This window comes from Gracilinanus agilis, chromosome 3 (genome assembly GCF_016433145.1).
Source record: "Gracilinanus agilis isolate LMUSP501 chromosome 3, AgileGrace, whole genome shotgun sequence".
Classification (NCBI taxonomy): Eukaryota; Metazoa; Chordata; class Mammalia; order Didelphimorphia; family Didelphidae; genus Gracilinanus; species Gracilinanus agilis.
Window position 1 is genome coordinate 204965937 of NC_058132.1, and position 23465 is coordinate 204989401.

The 23465-nt window shown below is 45.5% G+C and overlaps 1 protein-coding gene across 1 annotated transcript; it reads right to left on the reverse strand.

Annotated features, from left to right (window-relative positions):
* Positions 1–404: 404 nt before the first annotated feature.
* On the reverse strand, positions 405–21674 carry NECTIN1 (nectin cell adhesion molecule 1). The gene is made up of 5 exons (XM_044669036.1): positions 21266–21674; positions 18301–18603; positions 17551–17668; positions 14371–14522; positions 405–1611 (listed from the first exon to the last, which is right to left on the reverse strand). The coding sequence occupies exons 1-5, from the start codon at positions 21672–21674 to the stop codon at positions 1067–1069; spliced, it is 1527 nt and encodes a 508-aa protein (XP_044524971.1). The 3' UTR covers positions 405–1066.
* Positions 21675–23465: the final 1791 nt, after the last annotated feature.

Consider the following 23465-nt stretch of genomic DNA (forward strand, 5'->3'; position numbering starts at 1 on the left):
GAGGGTAATACAAAGTGATGCTCCTGTAAAGGTCAGGGGATGCCGGAGAATTAATCACATGAGTAGGAGTAGGGGTGTGTGTGTGTGTGTGTGTGTGTGTGTGTGTGTGTGTGTGTGTGTACATTTTGGTGGAAGCTAGTAGGATGAATAAGAACTCACTGTAGAGTCATTAGGGAGGAAAAAGAGGACAAAGTTGTGTGTGTATATGTATGTGTGCACACATGTGGGTCACTGCACATGTGTACACACCAGTCTAAGAGAGGCATCAAATCATGGCCAACCCAACCCTTTGTTAAACAGTGAGGAAAAAAAATGCAAAATATACTCTGACCAGTGGAGCAATCCATTAGCTGGCCTAAAAGTCAAGGATCCTAATTTTTTTTTATTTAGAATGTGTCCTTGGAGGCAGCAGCCCGTTCCCACCTACTCTTTCCTCTAAGTCTTTATTCCTTCCTTTTGGGATGAGCGTGGGCTGTCTATAGTTATCTGTTCACAAAGCTAAGTCATGATGGGTAGAAACAGGAATGTGGACCTAGGTTCACCCAACCTAGGAAAAGGGAATGGCATTGGGGAGGGAGAGGTGGGTCGGGTTTCTTCCTGGGGAGTCCTCCCCCTCCATAAAGAAAAAATAAAAATGTAGACAACATATAAACAAATTCCAGTGTCTGGGGACAGGGGATGAGGGGGGAAGGGGAGATGGCCGGGCACCGTTGCCCCCTCCTATCCCAGGGTCGAGGAACACAACAAGACATGAACAGGCTCCATATACACGGGGCAGATAGTAGTCAAAGGAAAGTACAGGAACACCAAAGCCACAGTCGAACACAACACCACAGAAAGTGGGAGCAAGGGTGGAGGAGGGGGCGGGGAGGGCAAGGCAGAGTCATCCAGGAAAGAGATAAAAAAGAAAGAAAAGTAGCCCCCTGCCTCATCTTGATCCTGCCCCTCACATACCTCTCAAGCATAGTGGGGGCTTCAGGGTGGGGCGCACGAGTCTCTGTGGAGCTCCTTGGGGGCCTGGGGGCTGGGGACGTGCGGGTGAAGGGGGGAGGGCGTACAGGTGGGGCTACACATACCACTCTTTCTTGGAAATGAAAGACCCGTCATTCTGAGAAACCATGTTCTCAGCCAAGTCCAGCTGCTCAGGGTCATACTGGTAGCCAAGAGTCCGGTCCCCGTAGCCGTCAGAGCGGGCCTCAGCCTCGTCCACGGTGAAGTAGGGGCGCTTGACGTCCTCGTCAAACTTGGGGTGCGGGGGCCCGACTTTCCTCTCCCCCCCACCCTCCTCTTCCTCTTCTTCCTCATAGCTGCTCCCACCCAGCGGCCCAGCCTTCTTCTCATCATCTGAGTCGTCGGGGTACTGGAGGTTCTGGGCCATGGGTGGATGGTGTTGTGGGATGCCCGCCTTGCTATAGCCATTTCCGTAGACATGCTTCTTGGTGCTGTAGTCGCCCTTGAAGGTGTGTCGGCGCCGGCGGAAGATGACCACAAGCACCCCGGCCACAGCCAGCACCAGGAGGATGCCCCCCACCACGCCCCCAATGATGGCTGTGGGGACGCTGGACCCAGATCGCTTGCCGTGTTCAGTTGGAGACGGGGTGTAGGGGAACTCTGGGTAAGGAAAAGAGATGGAAGGGGGACAGCGTCAGTCTCTCTCTGCCTCTCAAGGCTGCTGGGGGGTGGGGAGGATGGGGGTGTGAGATGGGGGCACAGGGAAGGAAAAGCCAGGAAGGGGACAGGAGCCTGGGGGTGGGGTGGGGGTAGTCCCTCCAGATCAGTGGTTCCCAAACTTTTTTGGCCTACCACCCCCTTTCCAGAAAAAATATTACTTAGTACTCCCTGGAAATTAATTTTTTAAAAAAAATTTAATAGCAATGAATAGGAAAGATATATGTATTGATGTTTCTACCTTTTTTGTAAAATATAGTAAAGAAAGGTGTAAATTAGAAACATTGAACTTTGAAATTATGAAACTATTTATTGAATTCAGAAATGTACCCGTGGCCATCACCACCTCCCTGGATTGCTGCAGCACCCACCAGGGGGCGGTGGTGCCCACTTTGGGAATCACTGCTCCAGATTGTGGCTGCCTGTGGCTCAGCCTGGTGGCCCTGTGCTTCTCCCATCCCTGAGACGGAGGGGTCCTAGTGTCCTGACACCTGTCAGCTTCCTGTCCTCCCCTGTGTCCCAAACCCCAAGGGGTAATTTGTGACCAGGGTGAGAGAGAGAGAGAGAGACAGAAGATGGTGCACTTGGCATTTTGGCTCAACCCTGCCCAATTCCTCAGAAACACCGCCAGCTCCATTCCCTAGCCCGAGCCTCACCTACAAACCCCAATTCCTCTTTTTTCAGAACCGATGTGTTTTAGAGAGTGAGACTTCCTCCATTAAGTCTATTTTTATATAACTGTTTTGTGAGAGCGGACTGTGTGCCAGATTCTGTGGCTAGCTCTTCCCATGTTTCTGAAAAGAACCGGCCATCTCTGGATCACGGGGAGAAGGGATTCTCGGGTGTTAGACATCATTCGGATGCTGTACCATGCCAATGACCGGGGGGAGAAAGTAGGAACAGGAGAGGGGGCCACAGGTGCCAATATACAGAAACCCAAGCTGGACGCTTCTGGCTCTCCTGACGGAGACTTGCCCAGAGCAGACAGGAGGTAATAACAGAGATCAGGTGAGGCCCTGGAGCAGGTACATGCAAGGCAAGAAGGGAGTTTGCATTAGGAGGTGCAGAGAATTGTTTCGGTACAGAAAGAAATGTGTCTGGCTGAGAGCCTTCATGGGGATATTAGTCCAGGTATCAGCTGTCTGACTAGAAGGAGCTGCACCCTAGACATTGGATGTCCTTGAAAGAAACAGAATTACAGAGAGGTATTTTTTTGAAAGTAACACCAATTACGGGGCACACTGAGGTCTCACAGAAACCAGGGCAATCGGTATTTGGACCGCTATGGCACACATCTAACACATGTATACGCAGGAAAACATATTTGCACATGGAGTCACATAAGACAATCTCAGAGACAGAGGGGAATAGTAGAGGGTTGGACTTACCATCTCATAGGATTTTGAGCTCCTAGAAAGCATCTAATCCACTTATTTTTGAGGAGGAAATTGAAACCCAGAGATACTGTGTGACTATGGGCAAATCTATTCTGCTTTCTCAGCCCTCATTTCTTCATTTGCAAATTGACGAGGTTGGATTAGCCAAGCTCTATGGTTCATAACATCATATACTCATTCGATTTAGAGCTGGAAGGGACCTTAGAAGTCATCTATTCCAACGTCCTCCTTTTATAGATGAGAAGCCTGAAGCCCATAGAGGTTAAGTGACTTGCCCAGGGTCAGACAGCTCATTAATAGCAGAGCTGAGGTTGGAACAGACATCCCTTGGCTCCGAATGCACTATTCTTTCCACCATCATTTTTGCCTGATTGCATAGTTCAGCACACTCATAAGGCAGCTTGCATGCTGGAAAATTGGAGTTCCTGGTAGGCCAACATACCTGGTTCATATACTCATTCCCATGTTGGGCAGGAGTGGGACTGGGAAGGAGGGCATGTCTATGTACAGGCATGAGAAAACAATAGAGACAAAGACAGGTACATCTATATGTGCACTGAAAAAAACCAGACTGGGAGGGGCAGCTGGGTTGCTCAGTGGTTATAGAGACAGGCTTGGAGACAGGAGGTCCTGGGTTCAAATCTGGCCTCGGGTGACCCTGGGCAAGACACTTAGCCCCCATTGCCTAGCCCTTACTGCTCTTCTGCCTTGGAACTGCTACATAATAGTGTTTCCAAGAAGGAAGGCAAAGGTTTAAAAATAATCACTGGAATATGGGACAAAAACAACTGGATATGTGTTGGTGGCATGTGTACCTTGCCCCCAAGACACTCCTTCCTAGCCATAGGCTGAGAATCTTATAGAGGTCAGGAGAAGAAATAGAGACTACTTGATTGAGGGGGATGTCTACTGTGGCAGAGTGGGAACCAATAGCTGGTAAGCTACAGTCAGACTCCAGATACATACTATCTCTACAACCTCACCCTATAACACCCCCAGCCTCCCCTGTATATTTGTGCCTCTCCTGTTGAGGCTGAGAGGGCTGGTTGGCAGATGGAAACAGCTGGTGTCTTTGGTTTGTTGGGGTTGAGGATGGGGGAAGGAGAGCTTGAAGAATCCCAGAGGGAGAGTGTTTGGACTGAAAGTCTGGGCAGAGTGATGGGAAGGGGAAGGACTTGAGGGAAGAAGGAGAGAGAGAGGAGGAGGAGATTGTAGAGAGGGAAGAATGGATTGGGAGGAAAGAGAAAGAAAGCAAGATAGAACAGGATGAGGGGAAGTGGAGGGTAGAGAGAGAGAAGGAGAGGAGGTGGGTGGGGAGAAAGAAAGATAGGAGAAAGAAGAGACAGATGGAGAAAGGAGAGGTAGTGGGGATGGAGACAGACAGTGAGAGACAGAGAGGGGGAGAGGAAGAGAGACTGAGATAGAGAAAGGGATATAGGGAGAGAGAGAAAGAAAAAGAGAGAGAGGAAGAGGGAGACAGAGAGAGAGAACATGAGAGGAAGGAATGGGGTGGGGGTGGGGGAAGAGATGAGAAAGAAAGGGAAAAAGAAAGATGAGGTAATAAGTGGTAATGGAGCCACCAGCCTATCTCCATGAAGCAGAGCAGTGGCTGATTGCATAGCAGCATTGCAAAGGGTAGTGAGCAAAGCTGGTGACAGATGTTCCTTCTTTCCCTAATTCTCCTTCCCCAATCCCTTTCTGGGTCATGCTTTGGGGTAGTTCCACTGTGGACAGGAGAGTGACTAGAATTTATTAGTATTTAAAGCTAGATAGGACTTTGAGATTTTTTTCAATCTGACCTCACCACCATTTCATAGATGAGACCCCAAGGCATGAAGACAGTAAATAGACAAGAGTCAGAACCTGAACCCAGGGCCTATGACTCCAATGCTTTTTCCCACTGGTACCAAAGAAGTCACTCACTGGACAGAAGGTGAGGCTCAGAGAACAAAGGGAGCGGGAGGGAAGAAGCTGGTGGGGAGAGGGCATTCAACTGGGGCAGGGGTAGGTCTAAGAAGGGGTCAACCAGCAGTGCAAGGTAGACTGGTGGCCATTCCTAGCACCACCACTGGGTGGCTCCTGAGACCAGTGCTGGCCTCAGTAGCCCTGGTGTAGAATAAGGAGAAAGTCAGGTCCTGAGGGGCCAAGACTGCTAGTCTTCAATTTTGGGGTGGAGGTGGGGAGTGGGGTAGGAAGGGAGAAAAGGATGATCACTATGCAGAAGTCTCAGGCCACCAAAACTTCTCACCTTTCACTCCATTACACAGAACAGAGCAGGTACCACTGCACACTGGGTACTTCTGTCCCCTAAAGTGGAGGTGAGGCATCTAGCCTTTCCCCCTCCTTTGCCCTCCCAGTATTTCAATAAAGGTATTCACTCATTTCCCATATATCCTCCATAACAGAGAGGGAAACAGGGAGGATGAAATTCTTTGCCTCAGTGCAGCCTCAAGAGTAGAAAGAACACTAGACAATGAGAGACCTGGATTCTAGTCCCACTTTTTTTTTTAAACCCTTACCTTCAGTCTTAGAATCAATACTGTGTATTGCTTCCAAGATAGAAGAGTGGTAAGGGTAGGCAATGGGGGTTAAGTGACTTGCCCAGGGTCACACAGCTAGGAAGTGTCTTGAGGCCAGATCTGAACCCAGGACCTCCAGTCTCTAGGCCTGGCTCTCAATCCACTGAACTACCCAACTGTCACCTCTAGTCCCACTTCTGCCGATGTTAGCTGTACAAGCTTGGGCAAGTTGCTCAACCCCTCTGAAACTATTTCCTTGTCTATAAAATGAAGTCCTTCCTATCTGAGATTTGAATTTCCCAGGGAGTTCTCACCATGTTAGATAGACCTCACATAGACCAAACAATAATCTCATATAAAGTATCTCTGCCAAGTAGTGGTAACAGTTTACTTACAACTCACTTAAGAGTACCACTTACAAGTGCCAGCATTTGAGATATAGCTGATCCTCTGTTCTAAACCCTACAACCAGCAACCTCCTGGGAACTCTGGGCTCCCGTAGTCCCCTGTTCCCCATCTCCTGCCTCCTGCCTCCTTCCTCCCTTTGCCTAGCTTTCCTCATCTGGCTTAGTTCCCCATCCAGTTTATATACCTACCTGCTTATCAGATTGTGCACCTGCTCACCACCTGGAAGGGGAGGATTTTTAATGTGGGACCATGGAGACAGGTGGCAGTAATCCTAGCTCCTCCAGGACTAACCTTCAGGACCCTTTTTCAGCTCTCTGTTCGGACCTCAACCATTTTTCCTTTCTACACCTGAACTTCCCTCTCATTCACTCATTTGTTCATTCACTCATTCAACAATTACTGAGCGCTTTACCGTGTTGTGTGAAAGGCACTACACTAGAAACTATGAGTGATAACAAGAAATAAAAAATAGTCCCTGGCCTTGTGGAGCTTACAGTCTCATGAAGAAGCCATTTATAATTGTGGGTTTTTATTAGATCCTGCACCCAAACTCCTGGTCTTCTGACTCCAAGTGGAGAGCTCTTTCTACACCATGCTGGGTACAGGCAAATCACTTCCCATCTTTGGTTCCTCATTTGTAAAATGAAAGGATTTATCTGGATAATGTCCAAGTCTCTCCCAGATCTAGTCTATGATTGTGCCATAGGACCAATGAACATTCTGACAATGAGTTCAGAGGCAGGAGAGGTTTTCAGTTAGGGAAGTCTTCTTGGAGGAGAAGGCACTTAAGCTGGGCCTTGAAGGATGTGGAGGACTTGTATGTAGAGTCAAAGATGTTGAGGGACAATTTCCAGGTGGAGGACATCAACCATTATTCCACTGGGGAAAACTATTCTCCTCAGGTCTTGTTAACATGATACATCTTGGTTTTCTTCCTGCCTTTCTCTTCTTTTTGGTTTCCATTGCTGGCTCCTTTCTTTCTTCCTATTCACTAACTAAATGTTCCCCAAGGATTAGTCCTTGGCCCTCTGTTCTTCTTGGTCTCTCTTCTTTCCCTTAGCTAGTCATTCTGTCCCACAATTTCACCTAGTACATTTTATCTTCCAGTTGTATATCCCTTCATGCCTTACTTCTTGGCCAAGCTTCACTCCTGCCTTTCTTGTTGCCTACAGCATATCTCTGCCTGGATCCCACAGAGACTGATAATGTCTTACTATACCCTCAAACTCTATCTATCCAAAACGGAGCTCATGATCTTCCCTCAGAAATCAGCTCCTCTTGTTAATTTTCCCTTTTTTAGTACTTCCATTTATCTCACTTAGCTAAGGCTCAAAATCACATCCATTCTTGAGTGTAGATGGAAGGGTAGAATGTACACTGGATTTCATGTCATGAGTTTGAAACCTGCTCCTGTTACTTGTTGCCTTTGTTGTCTTGGCAAAGTCTCTTTACCTCTGAAGGTCTGTTTTCACATGAGTAAAATAAAAGGAATGGCAGAGATGGAAGGTCACAATTCTAGATCACGTCACTTCTCCAGTTCCTATATACCACCTGTCAAAAAATCCTGTTGATTCTGTCTTTGTAATGACTCTCCCATTAAGCACACATAATATTTAGATCTTTTTTTTTTTTAAACCCTTGCTTTCTGTCTTAGAATCAATATTAAGTATTGGTTCCAAGGCAAAGGAATGGTATGGGCTAGGCAATGGGGGTTAGCTGGGGCCTGGATCCCCATCCTGAGCCACTTAGCTGCCCCATATTAGGTCTTTTTTACGCAAGCCTCCTCCCTGTCCTCAACCCCAACATCAAAGTATGATGGACTTAAATTTTCTATTTTAATACTAACTAGTTACAACCAAGTTGCTTAAATGACCTCTCCAAGTTTCATTTTGCTTATGTGTAAAATGGATGTAACAATACATGTTTTATCAATCTCAAAAGGCAGTGGTAAGAAAAGCACTTTATAAATCCCAAAGAGCTTCATAAATGTGACCATTGCCAGATTCACCTTAATCATGTGCCATTTTCAGTGTGTCATTCCCTTGCTTCAGAATATTCAGCCACCTGAAATTGCCCATAAGATCAAAATCACTCTTTCAAAGTTCTTAATAATTCAATTCAATAGGGGCAGATAAATAGCACAGTGGATAGAGCCCCAGGCCTGGAGTTGGGAGGACCTGGGTTCAAATCTGACCTCAGACATTTCTTAGCTGTGTGACCCTGAGCAAGTCACTTAACCCTATTTGCCTAGCCTTTGCCCTTCTGTCTTAGAGTTGTTATTGGGAAGAAGGGTTTAAAAAATAATAATTCAGTTTAACAAATATCTCTTAAGTTTTTACCAAAGACAAGATATTGACCACCTTAGTTCCCCATCTTCCATTTCCCTAAATCCCAAATGTGAGCCCTATGTCTTAGCCAGGCCATGATCCTCACTATCCCCTAAAGAGGCTAGTTCTTAAACCAGGAATGCCTTTATCTTTCGAAACTCCCACCATCCTTCACATTTAAGTGGACCCCAATTTTTCTAATCACTTGGCCCATAAAGACTTCCCTTCTTTTTGACTATCATTAGAATGGGATCTCTTTGAAGACTGGGACCCTATTTCTGCCTTTCTTACCTATAGTAGCTGCATGATAGATGCTCATTGATAATGATGCTGATGCTTAATATTCATTTTGATGCATAACTCTTCATATATGCTTGTCTCCTCTCCCTAAATGCTCTAGGAGGACAGAAAGCATGGTCTATATTTCTCTGTATCTCACCTGGATATCTAGTCCATGTGGGAAAGGGTCAATAATAAAGGCTTGAGGGGGCAGTTAAGAGGTCATTGGTTAGAGTGCTAGGCCTTGAGACAGAAGGTTCAAATCTGGCCTCAAGCTCTTCCTAGCTGTGTGTGACCATGGGCAAGTCACTTACCCCCATTGCCTAGTCCTTTACCATTTTTCTACTTTGGAACTAAAATTTAGTATTGATTCAAAAAAGAATAACAAAGGCTTCTTTTTAAGCCTCCAGAGGCTGGGGCAGGGTGGGGGGAGGGGGAGGAAGTCCTTTTTCCTGAAGATTTTTCAGGTTAGGTATGAGGGCCTTTCTCCTGGAGGCAGGGGGATAGCTCCAATGGCTTCTCAGGAAGTCTTCAGACACCAGAGTTCAGAAAGAGAGCGGAGGGTTCTGGGTGTGTGGGGAGCAAGGCTTCCTCCTTCTTTCCCTCCCAAACAGAGAAGGCTGTATGCTCAGGAATGAGGCATCCGCCTTTGCTGCTGCCTGACCCGACCCCCACCCCCTCGAGCCCTGCCAGCTGTCACATTCATCTAGGAGCTCCTGTCTCAATGCCAGGAGCAAGGCCTGGGGTTGGGGGAGGAAGGGCAGCAGCTGGGAGCAGCAACGACAACGGGACGGAGCTGAGGGAGCGTTCTTATTGGCTGGCGAGGGCCCAGGTTAGCGCTTCCCCTGGATGGGCCCTACAAAGGGGAATCAAAGTCTGACTGACAGCTGGAGGGATGGGGGGGGGGGGGAGAGGGGCGGGACAAGGGGAGTTGGTTGAGACTTGAGTGGGAATAGCGCGGGGTTATAGCTCAGAGAAGATGGTCTAAGCTTAGTAACTGGGGCAAATCTGGCGTCAAATAAAGGACTGGGCTTATTTCTTGGGTCCAGTGATGGAAATGTTCTGCTAGAAAGCTCCCATCTAGGGCAGCCAGGAGACGAGGGAGAAACTACATTTCCCAGCATGCAATGCGGCTGCAAGGGACTCTAGAGCCCCGCCTCTCAAAAGTAATTCCCACTATCCTGCTGGTGCAGCTGCGGAGGCCACCGGGAGAAAGGGGGGGGGGGGGGGGAGAGGGAATGAATCCCCCTCCCAGCGCTCCCCACACTACTTCCATGTGTATGGAACCTCCCACAGGACCTTCACTTGTTTACGGACTCCCATTTGCTAGCACACATGGCGCCACAGGACAAGCCATGATCACACTCTTCTCATCAGGCAGAAGGGAACCCTTTGAGAACAAGTCTCGAATTTTTGGAAGAGCTCAAAACCTCCTAGACCTTATTCCCTTACCCCCTCAACTGAAATCTTCCAAACAGAAAATATCTATTCTGAAAAAGCCTTCTAGGATGGAAAGGGAGTCAGCGTATGGAGGAAATGGGAATAATTATTCCTTAGGTGGCAGAACCATGGTCATGGGATGCACTTTTCTGGACATCTGAAGTCTCTTTGCTTTGTTAGTAAGAAGAATGTATGATGTCCTAGCTGTGTGACCCTGGGCAAGTCACTTAACATCCACTGCCTAGCCCTTACCAGTCTTCTGCCTTAGAATCAATAAGTATACATACAGTAAGAATACACAGTACTGATTCTAAGGCAGAAGGTAACTGTTTAAAAAAAAAAAAAGAATGTATGAAGGGGCCAGTTAGGTGGCTCAGTGGATAGAGAGCCAGGCCCTGAAATGGGAGGTCCTGGGTTCAAATATGACCTCAGACATTTTCTAGCTATGTGACCCTGGGTAAGTCACTTAACACCCTATGCCCAGCCCTCACCTGTTCTTCTGCCTTGAACCAATCAATACTTAGTAATGATTCTAAGACAGATGGTAAGGATTTTAAAAAATAAAAGAAAAAAGAAGTGTATGAAGGGGGAGATGAGGAGGCAGGCTAAAAAACTAGAGAGAAGTCAAGATATTCCCTCTTCTTCCCCTTCAGTCTTCTGTTCTCTAAGTCCTTGGATCTCTCACTGTGACCTCTATAGGCTGATCAAACCCAAAAGATCCCATACAATTCCAGTCCTCACTTGTGTGCTCAACTGGGGAAGGAGATGCAACAGGGACAGGGATCAGGGCATCTGGGTTTCCTCTGGAGCTACTTAGGCATGAAAGTCTTGAGACCAACCAAATCTTTAGAAAGACTGTTACTCATGAGTGTCTGGGGTGAGATTCTTTCTGAAGGCCACTGGAAGGAATGTGGCTCTTGGTGTCTTTCTCCGGGTGACCATAGAGAACTAGCCACTGTCTGTGGTGGTAGAGGCTTCATTGGACCAGAATCGGTTCCTTATTGGTTTTATAGCATCTGTGGCCCCTCCAGCTCGAGACCTATTAGTCTTAGATCTTACGCTGGGGACTATCCCAGGCTCAATAAATCCAATTCTCATTGTCCAGCCACACTACCCTTTATCTTTTGTCTTCTGCAGCTTCAAGGCATATGCCACACAACCCTTGATAGAAGACTTGGCATGTATGTGTTCCTGCAGGTGTTCTTGGCCACATAGATAGATTCTAGGGTAGACAGAACCTGGGTATGGGCCTGTTAAGTGGAAGTATGTTGGCTAACATATAGCATCTGCACCTATGCACATGCTATGTTCATATATGATTTTTCACTCATGTTCCCATAAGCCGGGTTTACCCCATACAGTTTCTTCTCTCCATCCACTGCCCTAGCTGTATCCCAATTCCCTGTACAGATGTATACCATCCACCTCCCCAAGAGAGGCAGGAAAAGCTATTAACTGGATGGATGACCAGAATCAAATATTAAATTTCCACTTATCCAATTCCTTCTGGCCAGCTCCCCAGCCCAACAGGGTAACCGGGCTCCCTAGTCCTGGAGAATGAATGTCTAGGTCAGTGAGGTAGGGGTTAGGGTGAGTGATTCTCCCTTGGCAAGTGGGGGGTTTGCTGGCTTCCCTTTATGGTGGCCACTATGGCAGGTGCAGTCCTGTTTGTGGCAGACGGCTCTGGGAAGAGGTTTTTGTGGTCGGCTGACAATCCTGAAATTGCTTTCGAGCCCAGGAACAAATGTCCCTGTAATGGCTCAGCACGACCGGCTGAGTCCTCTTGAGCAGGGGGCCTAATCAGCCCTCGGGGAGAGCTGGATAAACAGATCTTGGGCTCATGAATGATTCAATGAGTTTCAGCTTCCCCTTAGCTTGGCCTAACTAGGCAGCCAACAATCCTGTCACCCTTCACTAAGTCTTTAGACTGCACCCTTGGGGGCTGGGGTTGGGGAAGAGGCTTGTCTTATTTATGCCCCTCCCATGTCTTCATAGCACCCCATTTTCCATTAGTGTCAGGGAAGTCATATTGTCCCCAGGCCAACTTTTCCCCTGAAAGCAGCTGTCTGGCATCAGTGACCCAGTTGTGGGCACACCCTTCTTCATTAGCATCACCAACAGAATTACCATTATCATGATCAAAACCATCACCTCCTCCACCATCACCACCACCACCACCATCATTTCCATCACCCCTATGAACAGCAAGATGTTTCTCCTCTTCCTACCCACCCAAGTGTCACAACACTCTGCCCCCACAAGCAAAGCGCCACCATTCCCTCTATAACCGCCATCACCAAGACAACCAACATAATCCCCAACCTGATCCCATCACCTGACATCTGGTTAGATGGTGTTCTACTTATATTTCCTCCCTATGGTTCTTCTTATTCCCTTCTTTTGTCTGCTCATAGCCAAAAGCCTTTTATCCAGGCTTCAGGGTCTTTTTCCTACCTCTTTTATCCTTTTTTTAGGGCCGGGGTTAAATTTTGCAAGTGATACAGCCACTGACAATAACCCACACAGTCATGGGCCCCCCCTACAACCCTGAAAAAAGCAAGAAACCAAATGCCACCCATAGCTTATAAATTCAGACATCCCAAGCTACTTCTCTGAGGTTTTTGGGTCCTTTATATTGGCAAAATTATTCCATGGTGGAGAGGGGAAAATAAAGTAACAGTAAAATAGGAAGACACTAGCTCAAGACAAGGCTATTGGGTCTCTACCATTCTAGACACACTCACTGATCTCGCTGTAAGCAACTTGTCCAGAGAGAGTGCAACAGAGAATAAATCTGGAAGGAAAAATTTCTCCTTTCTCTGAATAGGAACTAAGGACAGGTGCCAGAAGGAATGATCTCTTGTGAGATAGAATAGTCCTTGTTGATCTTATCAAAAGTCCTTTTTCCTAGGTGCTTCTCAGGATGACCTCTGGATCTCTTTTCTAGGACTGAGGACTTCTTTCCCTGCCAGACCTATAGCACTTGACCTCTATTTAAGAGATGGAGGAGAATGTGGTTTTGCCCTATCCCTTCTGATCTCTAGGTAGCTGGAAGCTATAACTTCTAAGGCCCTAGAATTCCCCTACTACTGCCTCCCAAATCTGTAGGAAGTAGGCATGGGGCAGTGATTTTTTCTGCTGCAGGAGGTTAGAGGTATTCATGGAGATAAAGGAAGGAGAGAGAGGAGGCCCCAAGGGTGGGGAAGGTTTCTGATCACCGGGAGGATGGTCCCAGGGGTTGCTTTGAGGGTTGCTCTTTCTGCTTTTGTCGTCTGTGATACTAATCTGCCCATGAGGGAGTTTCCCACCAAACTATGACCACAGCATTACTCTTCAGAGCTAATCAGTCCTTGAGGTATTACTGCCAGAGCCCATCTTTGCCCTATCACTCGGTAGTAAACAACCTTATCTACCCAAATCCCCAGGGACAATCCTATATTGGGATCCCTAGCCAGCTCATTTCCCCTAACTCCACTAAAACTCCACTAGTGCAGCTTTTCTTATCTAAGACCACCTCAACACTCACTGATACCACGTCCTTTTTATTCCACCAATTCAGACAAAACTTCCTTCTTAGATTAGCAGCCCTGTGGCATTACTTCCTGACTAGAACACAAACCTCCCAGATGTCACTTCTTTGCTAATTATTACCTCTATAATTTAGGGCAATCAATTTAACCTGGGCCTGAATTTTTCTCATTTGTAAAACTATCAGATTATAGACTGGGTGATCTCTAAGGTTCCTTCCAGCTCTAAAGCTGTAATCCTATGTTCACTGACCATGCATAGCCTAACCATCTGACTGATATAACCGAAGCCAGAAACCACCATCACCTGGTGGCAGCTACTAGAGTCGTAGGCATGGTGCCAAGGAGGAAATAAGGATCCTTTATAGGTCTGGCTGGGCAAACCAGAACTGGTAAAGGAGACTATTGGCATCACACATGGGTTTTCTGTCAGCAGGATCTATAGGGAAATTCCAAACAACCAAACTTCACCCTAGAAATCCAACCCAAAAGAACAAATTCTCCTCACACTGTTCCTCTTCCTCTAGCTTTCTTCAATATATCTCATACTTCTTCTCTCGTCACTGACCTCAAACAAGCACAGAAGCAGAGTAGTGTCTACCAGAACCCAGGGTTCTAGGGAGAGAGCGCATAAGCAAAGGAAGCCAGTTAACTCCAAAATGCATCTCCAGTAGAGAGACAAGGTCCAAAGTCCTAGAGCTCAGGCCAAGCCTAGGGTAAAATCCATGCTGGCTTAGAAAGGAGCTAGAAGAAGAGAGAGGTTGGGACAGGGCTGGGGTGGGAAGGGCAGTCATAAGCTTCCTACCTGTGATATTGACCTCTACCATGCCTGAGCGTGTGCCAATGGGATTGGTAGCTTCACAGATGTAGGTCCCAGACAGGCTATAGGTCACAGGCCCCTTGAAAAAGAGGGTTTTGTTTTGGGTGTCCATAGTTGAGGGGAGAGTGCCATTCAACCTGCAAAGGAAGGAATAAAGTAATCATTCCTCCACCTTTCCATCAGGAGAAACCTTTTCTTAATCTTTCCTTCCAGCCTTCTTGACAGATCATGCCATTTCTCTTCCTCAACTCTGTTTAATCTCACTTAGTGCCAACAGGATTGCTCATTGAAGATGCTCAAAAAGTGTTTGTAGAATTGAGTTGTTCTATCATCCCAGAATATGGGTAATATTGTATACCTGCAACCATCTAGGTCCTTGTTATTGAGTTTTCTAATTTTTTTTTAAAATTTTTTATTTTATGCCAGTTTATCCTGTCTCTAACAAATCCCTTTACCACTAGCTTGACCCTATTGCTGTGCCTTAATCCTCCAGTGATTTTCTGGGGCATCTGAGGTTGATCTTGGGATGAAATGGGAGAGAGAAGAATGTGGAGAGCCGGAATACAGGCATCTAGTTTCCCACATAAAGGCCAGAAATGAGGTAGTAGGGGAGTTAATCTGAGGACAATTGAAGTTTGGGAGTGAAATCCTAGAGAAGCCAGGAAGTTTGGATGATTCTTCCTCTCCCCACCCCTTCCTCCTTTCTGTCATCCAAGGAAAAGTGGAGAGTAAGCCCAGGAAAATGCATGATTCTAACCATTTGTTGAGGCCAGCTTTCTAGGGGATGACTTGTTAAAAAATAAATAATGGGGGTTGGGGCAGTCTGAGTCAAGTTGAGACACTAAACAAAAATGAAAACACATTTAGCATCAAGTGGTAGGGAGGCATGATAAAGGAAGCTTATTACTGAATGAGTGATTTAATTGGTCTCTCAGGTGGGTCCTCCCTTCTCTGACTTACACTATGATGATAATTCTAACTTTTTTGTGAGGGTATGGTATAGAGTGGAAAGAATACAGGTCTGGAGTTAGGACAGATCTGAGTTCCAATCCCACCTTCAACATATGCTTGCCATATGACCATGGGTAAGTAACTTATCCTCTCTGAGACTGTTTTCCTTTTTCATCTGAAAAAGGGAGATAATAACACTTGTAGTACCAAGATCAGAAGATTGTTATGCAACCACATGATGATGGTCATTGGAGGTCTCCTCCAACTCCTAAATGCTGTGCTTCTGGGAAATCAGATAATATAGGCAAAGCGCTTCATAAACCTTAAAGTACTCTATACTTGCCAGCTATCATTAATATTAATTATTTCTGTCTCCTTATATTCAGTGGAGTTCAGACAGAGACATTATTATTATCATCACTGCTGTCTCTTTCTCCTCATCTTTTCTGATGGAGTTCAGGTAGAAATGGTACAAGGACGGATCACCAGTCTGCAATTATTCTTTTCTGCTTAATGCTCTGTAGACAATTGTACCAGGAGCTAAAATGACTCCTTTTTGTAATTGAATTAGAGAACTTGGATGCAGGTTTACAGAAAAGATCTTTGGGATATCTCCAGCAGATAGAGATGACACATACCTCATTCTGTTCTCACTTGGTTGTAATTTCTTCTACTAGCCTTTTTTTTTTTTTTTTTTTTTTAAAACCTTGGTACTAGCTGTCACTAGGTCTGTTTTAAAGAGTTTCATTCTTGGTGGTTTGGAGATTATGAGTATTTGACATGGTAACCCTCGTTAATGGCATTATTCATCAAAAAACCAAACCAAATCAAAATAACAACACAGTTCTTTAAGCATGGCCCTAAAAAAGAGAGAAAGAGGAGATCCATTCCTCTGTAGCAGGAGAGGTTCACGGGTGTGATATAGTAAATGTTTTTGGATGTTTAAGATGTATGAATTAGTTTTAATCCTTTTTTTCTTTAAAAAGATTATATGTTATATAAGAGGGCTTTCTAGGAAAAGATAAAGAGAAGGATCTTGAGACAAATTTTAACAAATCTTCATCTTGTTATTCTTTTATGGTATTGATGTTGTTCCCAAGTATGCTACTTGGCAGCTAGATGACTCAGTGGATAGACAGCCAGGACTAAGGACAGGAGGCCCTGGATTCAAATCTTAGACACTTCCTAGCTACTTACTCCCAATCACCTAGCCTTTATCACCTTCTGCCTTGGAACTGATCATTGATATCTATTCTAAGACAGAAGGGAAAAGTTAAAAAAAAAAAATCCTACCTGCTGTTAACCACTGTTTCTCCAGAAAAAAAATATAACGGGCCCACAACACACTAAGTTTAATTTGCATTAGCATTTTCTCCATCATTTTCTTGTCTAGACAATCAGCAAAAACCATGCCCTGATCTGTAGTGTTTGCCTATTTCCAAGGTATAAATGCTTTATTAATCATAATTAATCCATTTAATTAATTAATTAAATTAGTGTTGGGGAAGCTAGGTGGCTCAGTAGATAGAGTCAGGCCTGGAGACAGGAGGTTCAAATCTATGGGCTACCTCTCTTCTGTCTTGGAACAGAGAGTTAATATCATTTCTAAGTCAGAAGGTAAGGGTTTTAAAAAAAAAAAGAAAATTAATGCTAGTTCTAGTATGGCCCCTGGCTGTACGGTGACTTGGGCCATGGGCAGGTGAGCACTGAGGTAACTGCTGATATAGGAATTATGAATGTTTGTAACAGTGTGCAGGACGTATTTGTCCCCTACAGATTGGAAAGAAAATGTCCCTGTCCATAAACTGGATTGGGCAAACCATGTCAGGCTTCCTGGGTAGAAGGAAGATAGTTCAGATGTGAGAGCCAGGCCAAACTGAAGGTAGAACAGAGGAAGGTTTCTTCCATAGAGAGGGAGCAGGGATGGGTTTCCATTACTTGGAGAATCTTATATTGCATAGTGAAGGTAAGGGATTTTATACAATATTTCTGCCTATAGATTCTGCTTTTGATACTTTATAGCACATTTAAACTCTGTGTATCCTTTTGAAGATATGTCTAGATTATTTTCCCTTCATTATTGATAAGCCCATGCCCAGTCTTAAGTGAGTTCCCTACCCCATTGGGAAAAGGCTAACTCTGGGGATAGCGGTCTTGGCACTGGCCCAAGCCTGGGATAATGAGGCTGAGAAAAGAGAACTAGGAGATACTTACATTTTCCATTGGTAGTGGGTGACCGGAGGGTTGGCATCACACTGGCAAGTGAGTTTCACATCCATCCGTTTCAGATACCAGTTTCCATCAAAGCCCTCGATGGTTACCTCAGGTTCATCTGTGGTTTTGGGGGGGTTGGTGAAGAATGATAGGGGAGGGATCAAGGAGGATGTGTTCAGGAGAAGGAGACATAGTGAGGTGAGGCAAAATTGAAGGAAACAGGGATGTATTAGAGGAATGGGAAAGGGGGTAAGAAATGGAGAGTTGGAGAGAGGAAGGGGCAGAGAGATGGCATGAGCAGAAATAGGGAAATAACAGATGTTGACGGAGAGGAAGAGGGATAGGAAGGGAAAAGAGAAAAGAGGCGAAAGGAAATGAAGGGAGGAATATAAAAGGGGAAATAAGAAGAAAGGGAAAGAGAGTAAACATATAGAGAAAGAAAGGAGGGACAAGAAGAGGGCAAAAAAAGGAGAGAAAGAGATACGGCAGGAAAGAGGGAGGATAAAATAAGAAAGGCAAGTGGATAGAAAAGAAGATGGAAAACCAAAAATAAGGAAAGGATGAAAAGAAAGCAAAAAGATGGAAAAAGAATTTGGAACCAAGGAGAAGAGATAGCAATTGGTCATTCAAGGCCATTTCCAACCACCAGCCCTTAAGAGTTTTTCCCCTGATAAGCCCCCACCTGCATTTGTCCCACCTTCCCATCTTTTCTTTCCTCCTCTCCCTTCCCCTCCTGTTCCCCTGGCTCACACTGCACATTGAGGGTGACGCTGTCACTGAATCGGTCCAGTTGGTAGTTGACAACACAAGCCAGAGGTTGTTGGTGGGCTTCTCGACTGGGCACTAGGCGGTATCGGCTGATCACAGTCACTGTGCCATTGGGGTGCCGGATCTCCTGGAATTCAGCCTCACCCTTCAGCCGAGTGTCCCATGAAACAGTACTGGGTGGTTTCCCATTGGCTGAGGTGCAAGTGGCCACCAGGACCTTTTCTGTCTGTCCAGTCTTGGCAGTCAGGATTTTCTTTGTGACTTCCATCCAGTTGGTTGGTTTGGCTGCCAGAAAACAGGAAAGGATATAATGGGAGCCTTCAGTTCATCTCATGCCTATCCATTACCCACTCTGACTTTTCCTCCCATTAACCATCATGCAGGGGAAGAGAACATGGAAGAATGGATTAAAGGTACAAAGAAAGAAGCACTCCCCTACTTATAAGGGCATTCTAATAGGAAAGACAAGAAGGAGAGATGCAAGCATATTCCCAATAAATACAAAGAGAATAAAAACAAGCAGAAAGTTGTTGCGGGGAGCACTATGGAATCAGGAGAAGCTTTACATAGAAGGTGGCACTTGAATTGCATCTTGAAGGAAGAGAGGAATTCTATGAGGCAAACATGAGGAAGGGGAGCATCCCAGCAATGAAAGACAGTAAGTACTAAGGCAAGAAAGGAGATGGGGGATACAGAGGGAAGGAGAATTTGGCTGGATCACAGTATATAGAAGGAAAGTAATGGACAACAATAGAAGGATGGGCAGGTTAGGGGCCATTTTTGTGAAGGGCTTTAAAAGCTCAAGAGCAGGGTTTGGATCTGATTCTAGAGGCCACGGGAAGCCACTAGAGTTGATTGAGTAGGGGAATGACATGGTCAGATATGCCCTTAAGAAAAATCAGTCAGAAGTGTGTAGGATGGACCAGAGTGGTGAGAAACTTGAGGCAGGGAAAGGCTGTTGCAAAACTCTAGGTGAGAGGTGATGAGGGTTGGAAATTAGGTGGTAGCTAGGCTAGTTAGAGAGAAGGAGCTGTATGTAAGAGGTGTTGTTGGGGTAGAGATGTCAAGATCTGTGGGGTTGGAGGAGAATGAGAAAATCGGGACCATGCCAGAGTTATAAAGCTGGGAGACTGGAAAGCTGGGGAGTGTCTTAGGCAGAAATAGCTTAGTTTGGAAAATGGAAGCTCTTAGGGTTGGGGGAAAAGAAAGGAAGCTCAATGTTGGACATGATAAATGTGAGGTAACTTCAAGACATCCTGTTTGAAATATCTAAAAGCAGCTGGTAACACAATAGTTAAATTCAGGAGAGACCATGGGGTTGGCAGTTGGGGGATATCAACTACCAAGTTAATAAAATAATTTGAAAAAAAATTCAATTTGAAAAAAAAAAAAAAAAAAGAGTTGATAGTTAAAGTCATGGGGAGGGGGCAGTTAGGCATCTTGGTGAATTGAGAGCCAGACCTAGAGATGGGAGGTCCTCAGTTCAAATCTGGTCTCAGACACTTCCTAGCTGTGTGACGCTGGGCAAGTCACTTAACTCCCATTGTCTAGCCCTTACCACTCTTCTGCCTTAGAACAAATACACAGTGTTGATTTTTTTTTTTTTTAATAACCCTTACCTTCCATCTTGGAGTCAATACTGTGTATTAGCTCCAAGGCAGAAGAGTGGTAAGGGCTAGGCAATGGGGGTCAAGTGACTCACCCAGGGTCACACGGCTGGGGAAGTGTCTGAGGTCAGATTTGAACCTAGGACCTCCAGTCTCTAGGCCTGACTCTCAATCCACTGAGCTACCCAGCTGCCCCTACACAGTATTGATTCTAAGATGGAAAGTAAGGGTTTAAAAAAAAAAAAGGTCATGGGGGTGGGGGTGGGGAGGGACAGATGATATTGCCCACATTGAGAAGGCAGAGGGAAAAGAGATGTGAGTCTAGGATAGAATGTTTGTATTTGTATCCCAGTTCCTAGCAGTGCTTGGGACATAGTAGGCACTTAATAATAAGTACTTTTTGATTGATTGATAGTGACTGTTAGGCCCTCCAAAAGGCCTAAGATCTCCAAAGACCAAGATCTCCATTCCTTTTCCTTCCAGCTAGATTTATCTAATAACTCATGCGTAGAAGACTGACAATAGATTATCATAAATTTAGAGTTGGAATGGACCTTAGGGGTCATCTAATTCAAACCCTACATTTTCTACTTGAGGGAAACCAAGGTCCAGAGAGATTATTACTTGCCTAAAGTCACTCTGGCAGAGCTAGAAGTTGAATTTATGTCTTCAGATAATGTGCATTGTAAAAACCTTAAAAAACTTACTATGAATGTGAGTTATTGTTGATAATAATGATAATTTTATTATTATTATTATCTTTCCCATTGTATATCACACACTGACAGCCTCTTCCCCTAAAAAGAGATTCCCACCCTCCCTTGACTTTCAGATCCAAGGCCTTTTACCATTTGAATGCAAGTCCCTGAGCTCTGTTTTCTAATCTTCCCTACCAGCCCCAGGCTGGGGACCTTCAAAAACTCAGTCACTGACTACTGCTCCTCATCCCCTCCCTACTTCCTGACATCATTCACTGTGGTGCTTCTCTAGAGTCAGAACAACAAAGATTCACCAAATTCTATTGCTCACTGCTCACTCAGTTGCACCAGAGCTAACTGAGTCCTTCATTCTTGTCCCAGTGGTAGCATGGGGAAAGCCTGACTTGAGAGAAATTAAGCATTCCAAGCCATCAGCACATGTGGAGCTCAGTGCTTAGACCTGGGACTGTATCTGGTGCTGTGGGATGGCTTCCACCAGGTTGGTGCCATCAGCCCTCATGAGGCATGGCTAAGATTATGGTCCTGGGGCTCAGGCCAAAGCTGCCTCTTGGATGTGGTGCAGGATCTGCTTTAAGCTCAGGAGTCCTGTCACTGGGATGCATGGGGTTGAAGTGAACTTACCTAGAACGGTGAGGTTGAGCTGGCTCTCCTTGTTCCCTGTGGGGAAAGTAGCAAACTCACAGATGTAGACGCCCTCATCCTCCAGCTCAAGATGGGAGAGACGGATGGTACCATCAATGAAGGATGGCCGGAGGAAGGTCACACGCTCTCGGTAGGGAGCCAGCACAGAGACTCCCATATTTGGATTGTAGATGGCCACATTCTGCTTGGAACCATTGGTGGCTTTTTGCCAGGTCATCTGGGTGATCCTCACCGTAGGCAGCGGGTTGGAAAAGCTACAGTGGAGCACAACATCTGTGCCAATGAAGCCCGATACAGTATCGTTCACCTGGACCACCTGGGCCTGCAGACCTGAGAGGGACAGAAGAGACAGAGTCAGGGACACCTGGACAAAGTCTTCCACATGCATCAGCCCTCCCCTCTCTTCTCTCTCTGGATCATTTTCTAAGAAAACAAATCCAAAGAAAGGACCAAAAGCCCAACACCTAGAAAGTGTCTGAGGCCACATTTGAACCCAGGACCTCTTGTCTCTAGGTCTGGCTCCCAATCCACTGAGTCACCTAGCTGCCCCCAATTTGGACTGTATTTAAGTCCAGTCAGGTAGACTTTCCAACTTTGACACAACTTAGCCTCTGTTGTCTCAGAGCTTCCACAAAGAGATTCTACTAGACTAAGAAGATTCCTTCCCACTGCCATCTCAACTTCTGCCAAATCAAGACATCCTTTTCATTGGAGGCCTGCTCACACTGATCCCTCTCCAGGAAATGTTCCCTGACTATTCCCCGCAAAAACACGACATGCTTTGGAGGGAAGATTGCTTGTGTCAATAGAGCCTGCTTTCCTTTAAGTCAGGAAGAACTGGGTTTGAGTCCCCATCCAACATATACTGGTTGTGCAACTCAAGAAAAGTCACCTAATGCTCCTAGGCAACTCTTTGGGGGGACAGAGTTCTAAGGATAAAATTCTATAAGTAGAACAGTTGCACATTTGCATTGGCAGTGGGAGTTCCCCAAAACCAAAGAAATCACAGGTCTGGACAAAACCAACCATCCAACCAAAAAGTCTTTGGTGAACTAGTTTAGCTTTATATTTCAGTAATAAGTTTTCCTGTATTTGGGATCAGCTTCAGGATTTGTGATGTAGGGCACTGGGACAGGAAGAAGAGTAGTTTGGTCTCTCCCCAGGATAGAGTCAGAAGCAGAGAACCAAGCAGAGAATCTTGAAAGGAGAAGGTGGAGGAGGAGGTCAGGCAGTGTCTCTTGTAGCCAAGTAGAGTTGATGCATCGTGTGTATCTGAGGCTGGCATCCAGATGGGTCAGTATGACAGAAGGAGGAAGGAATAGATCCTTGGACAAATTTGCTGATTCTGGACTAGGTTTTTATTGTTTTTTTTTTTTTAAAACGTTGCCTTCTGTCTTAGAAATAATACTGTGTATTGGTTCCAAGGCAGAAGAGGGATAAGGGCTAGGCCCCTGAGATTAAGTGACTTGCCCAGGAAATACCTGGGGTCAGATTTGAACCCAAGACCTCCCATCCCTAGGCCTGGCTCTCAGTGAGGCACCTAAGCTGCCCCCGGACTAGATTTTTTTGATACTTTGAGAGCATTCTTTAAACCCCTCTACCATTTCTACATGCTTTTAGATTTTTGCCTTTCCTTTGTAATTTACTTGTAGATTTTTACTCTTGCTTGGCAATTAATAAACCCTTGCTAAAAACCACTGTCCATAGGATTGGAAGAGCATAAATTTAAAACTGGAAGGAACCGCAGAAGGAGGAAAGAAGGAAGGAAATGAGTATTTATTAAGTGCCTACTATGTACTACATGTTAAGCACTTTACAGATATTTCATTTGATCCTCACAAGAACCCTGGGAGGTAGGTGCTATTATTATCCCCATTTTAGAGATGAGGAAACAGAGGCCAAGGACAACTAACAAGTATGTGAAATCAGATCTGAATTTATATCTTCCTGACTCCAAGATCACTGTTCATTTTAGCTGTCATTAAGTCCACCTCCTCAGATAAGGAAACTGAGTGAGAGGTTATAAGATTTGCCCAGAGCTAGCCCAGAAGGGGACATAGAGGTTAATATTATTAAAATAATATACAACAATATTTAATACTTAATAACAGGTGCATTCTGGTGATAAATAATATTTGGGGGGGCATAGTAAGGGGGCGAGGTGAATCTCAAGTGTAGT

Coding starts and splice junctions, on each gene's coding strand:
- NECTIN1 (XM_044669036.1), bottom strand. CDS start 21,674: ATGCATGTGGAAGACTTTGTCCAGGTGTCCCTGACTCTGTCTCTTCTG. Junction 14,523..17,550: donor ACCCACTACCAATGGAAAAT/GTAAGTATCTCC, acceptor CTTCCTTTGCAG/GTTGAATGGCACTCTCCCCT. Junction 1,612..14,370: donor GGTAGAGGTCAATATCACAG/GTAGGAAGCTTA, acceptor TTCCTTACCCAG/AGTTCCCCTACACCCCGTCT.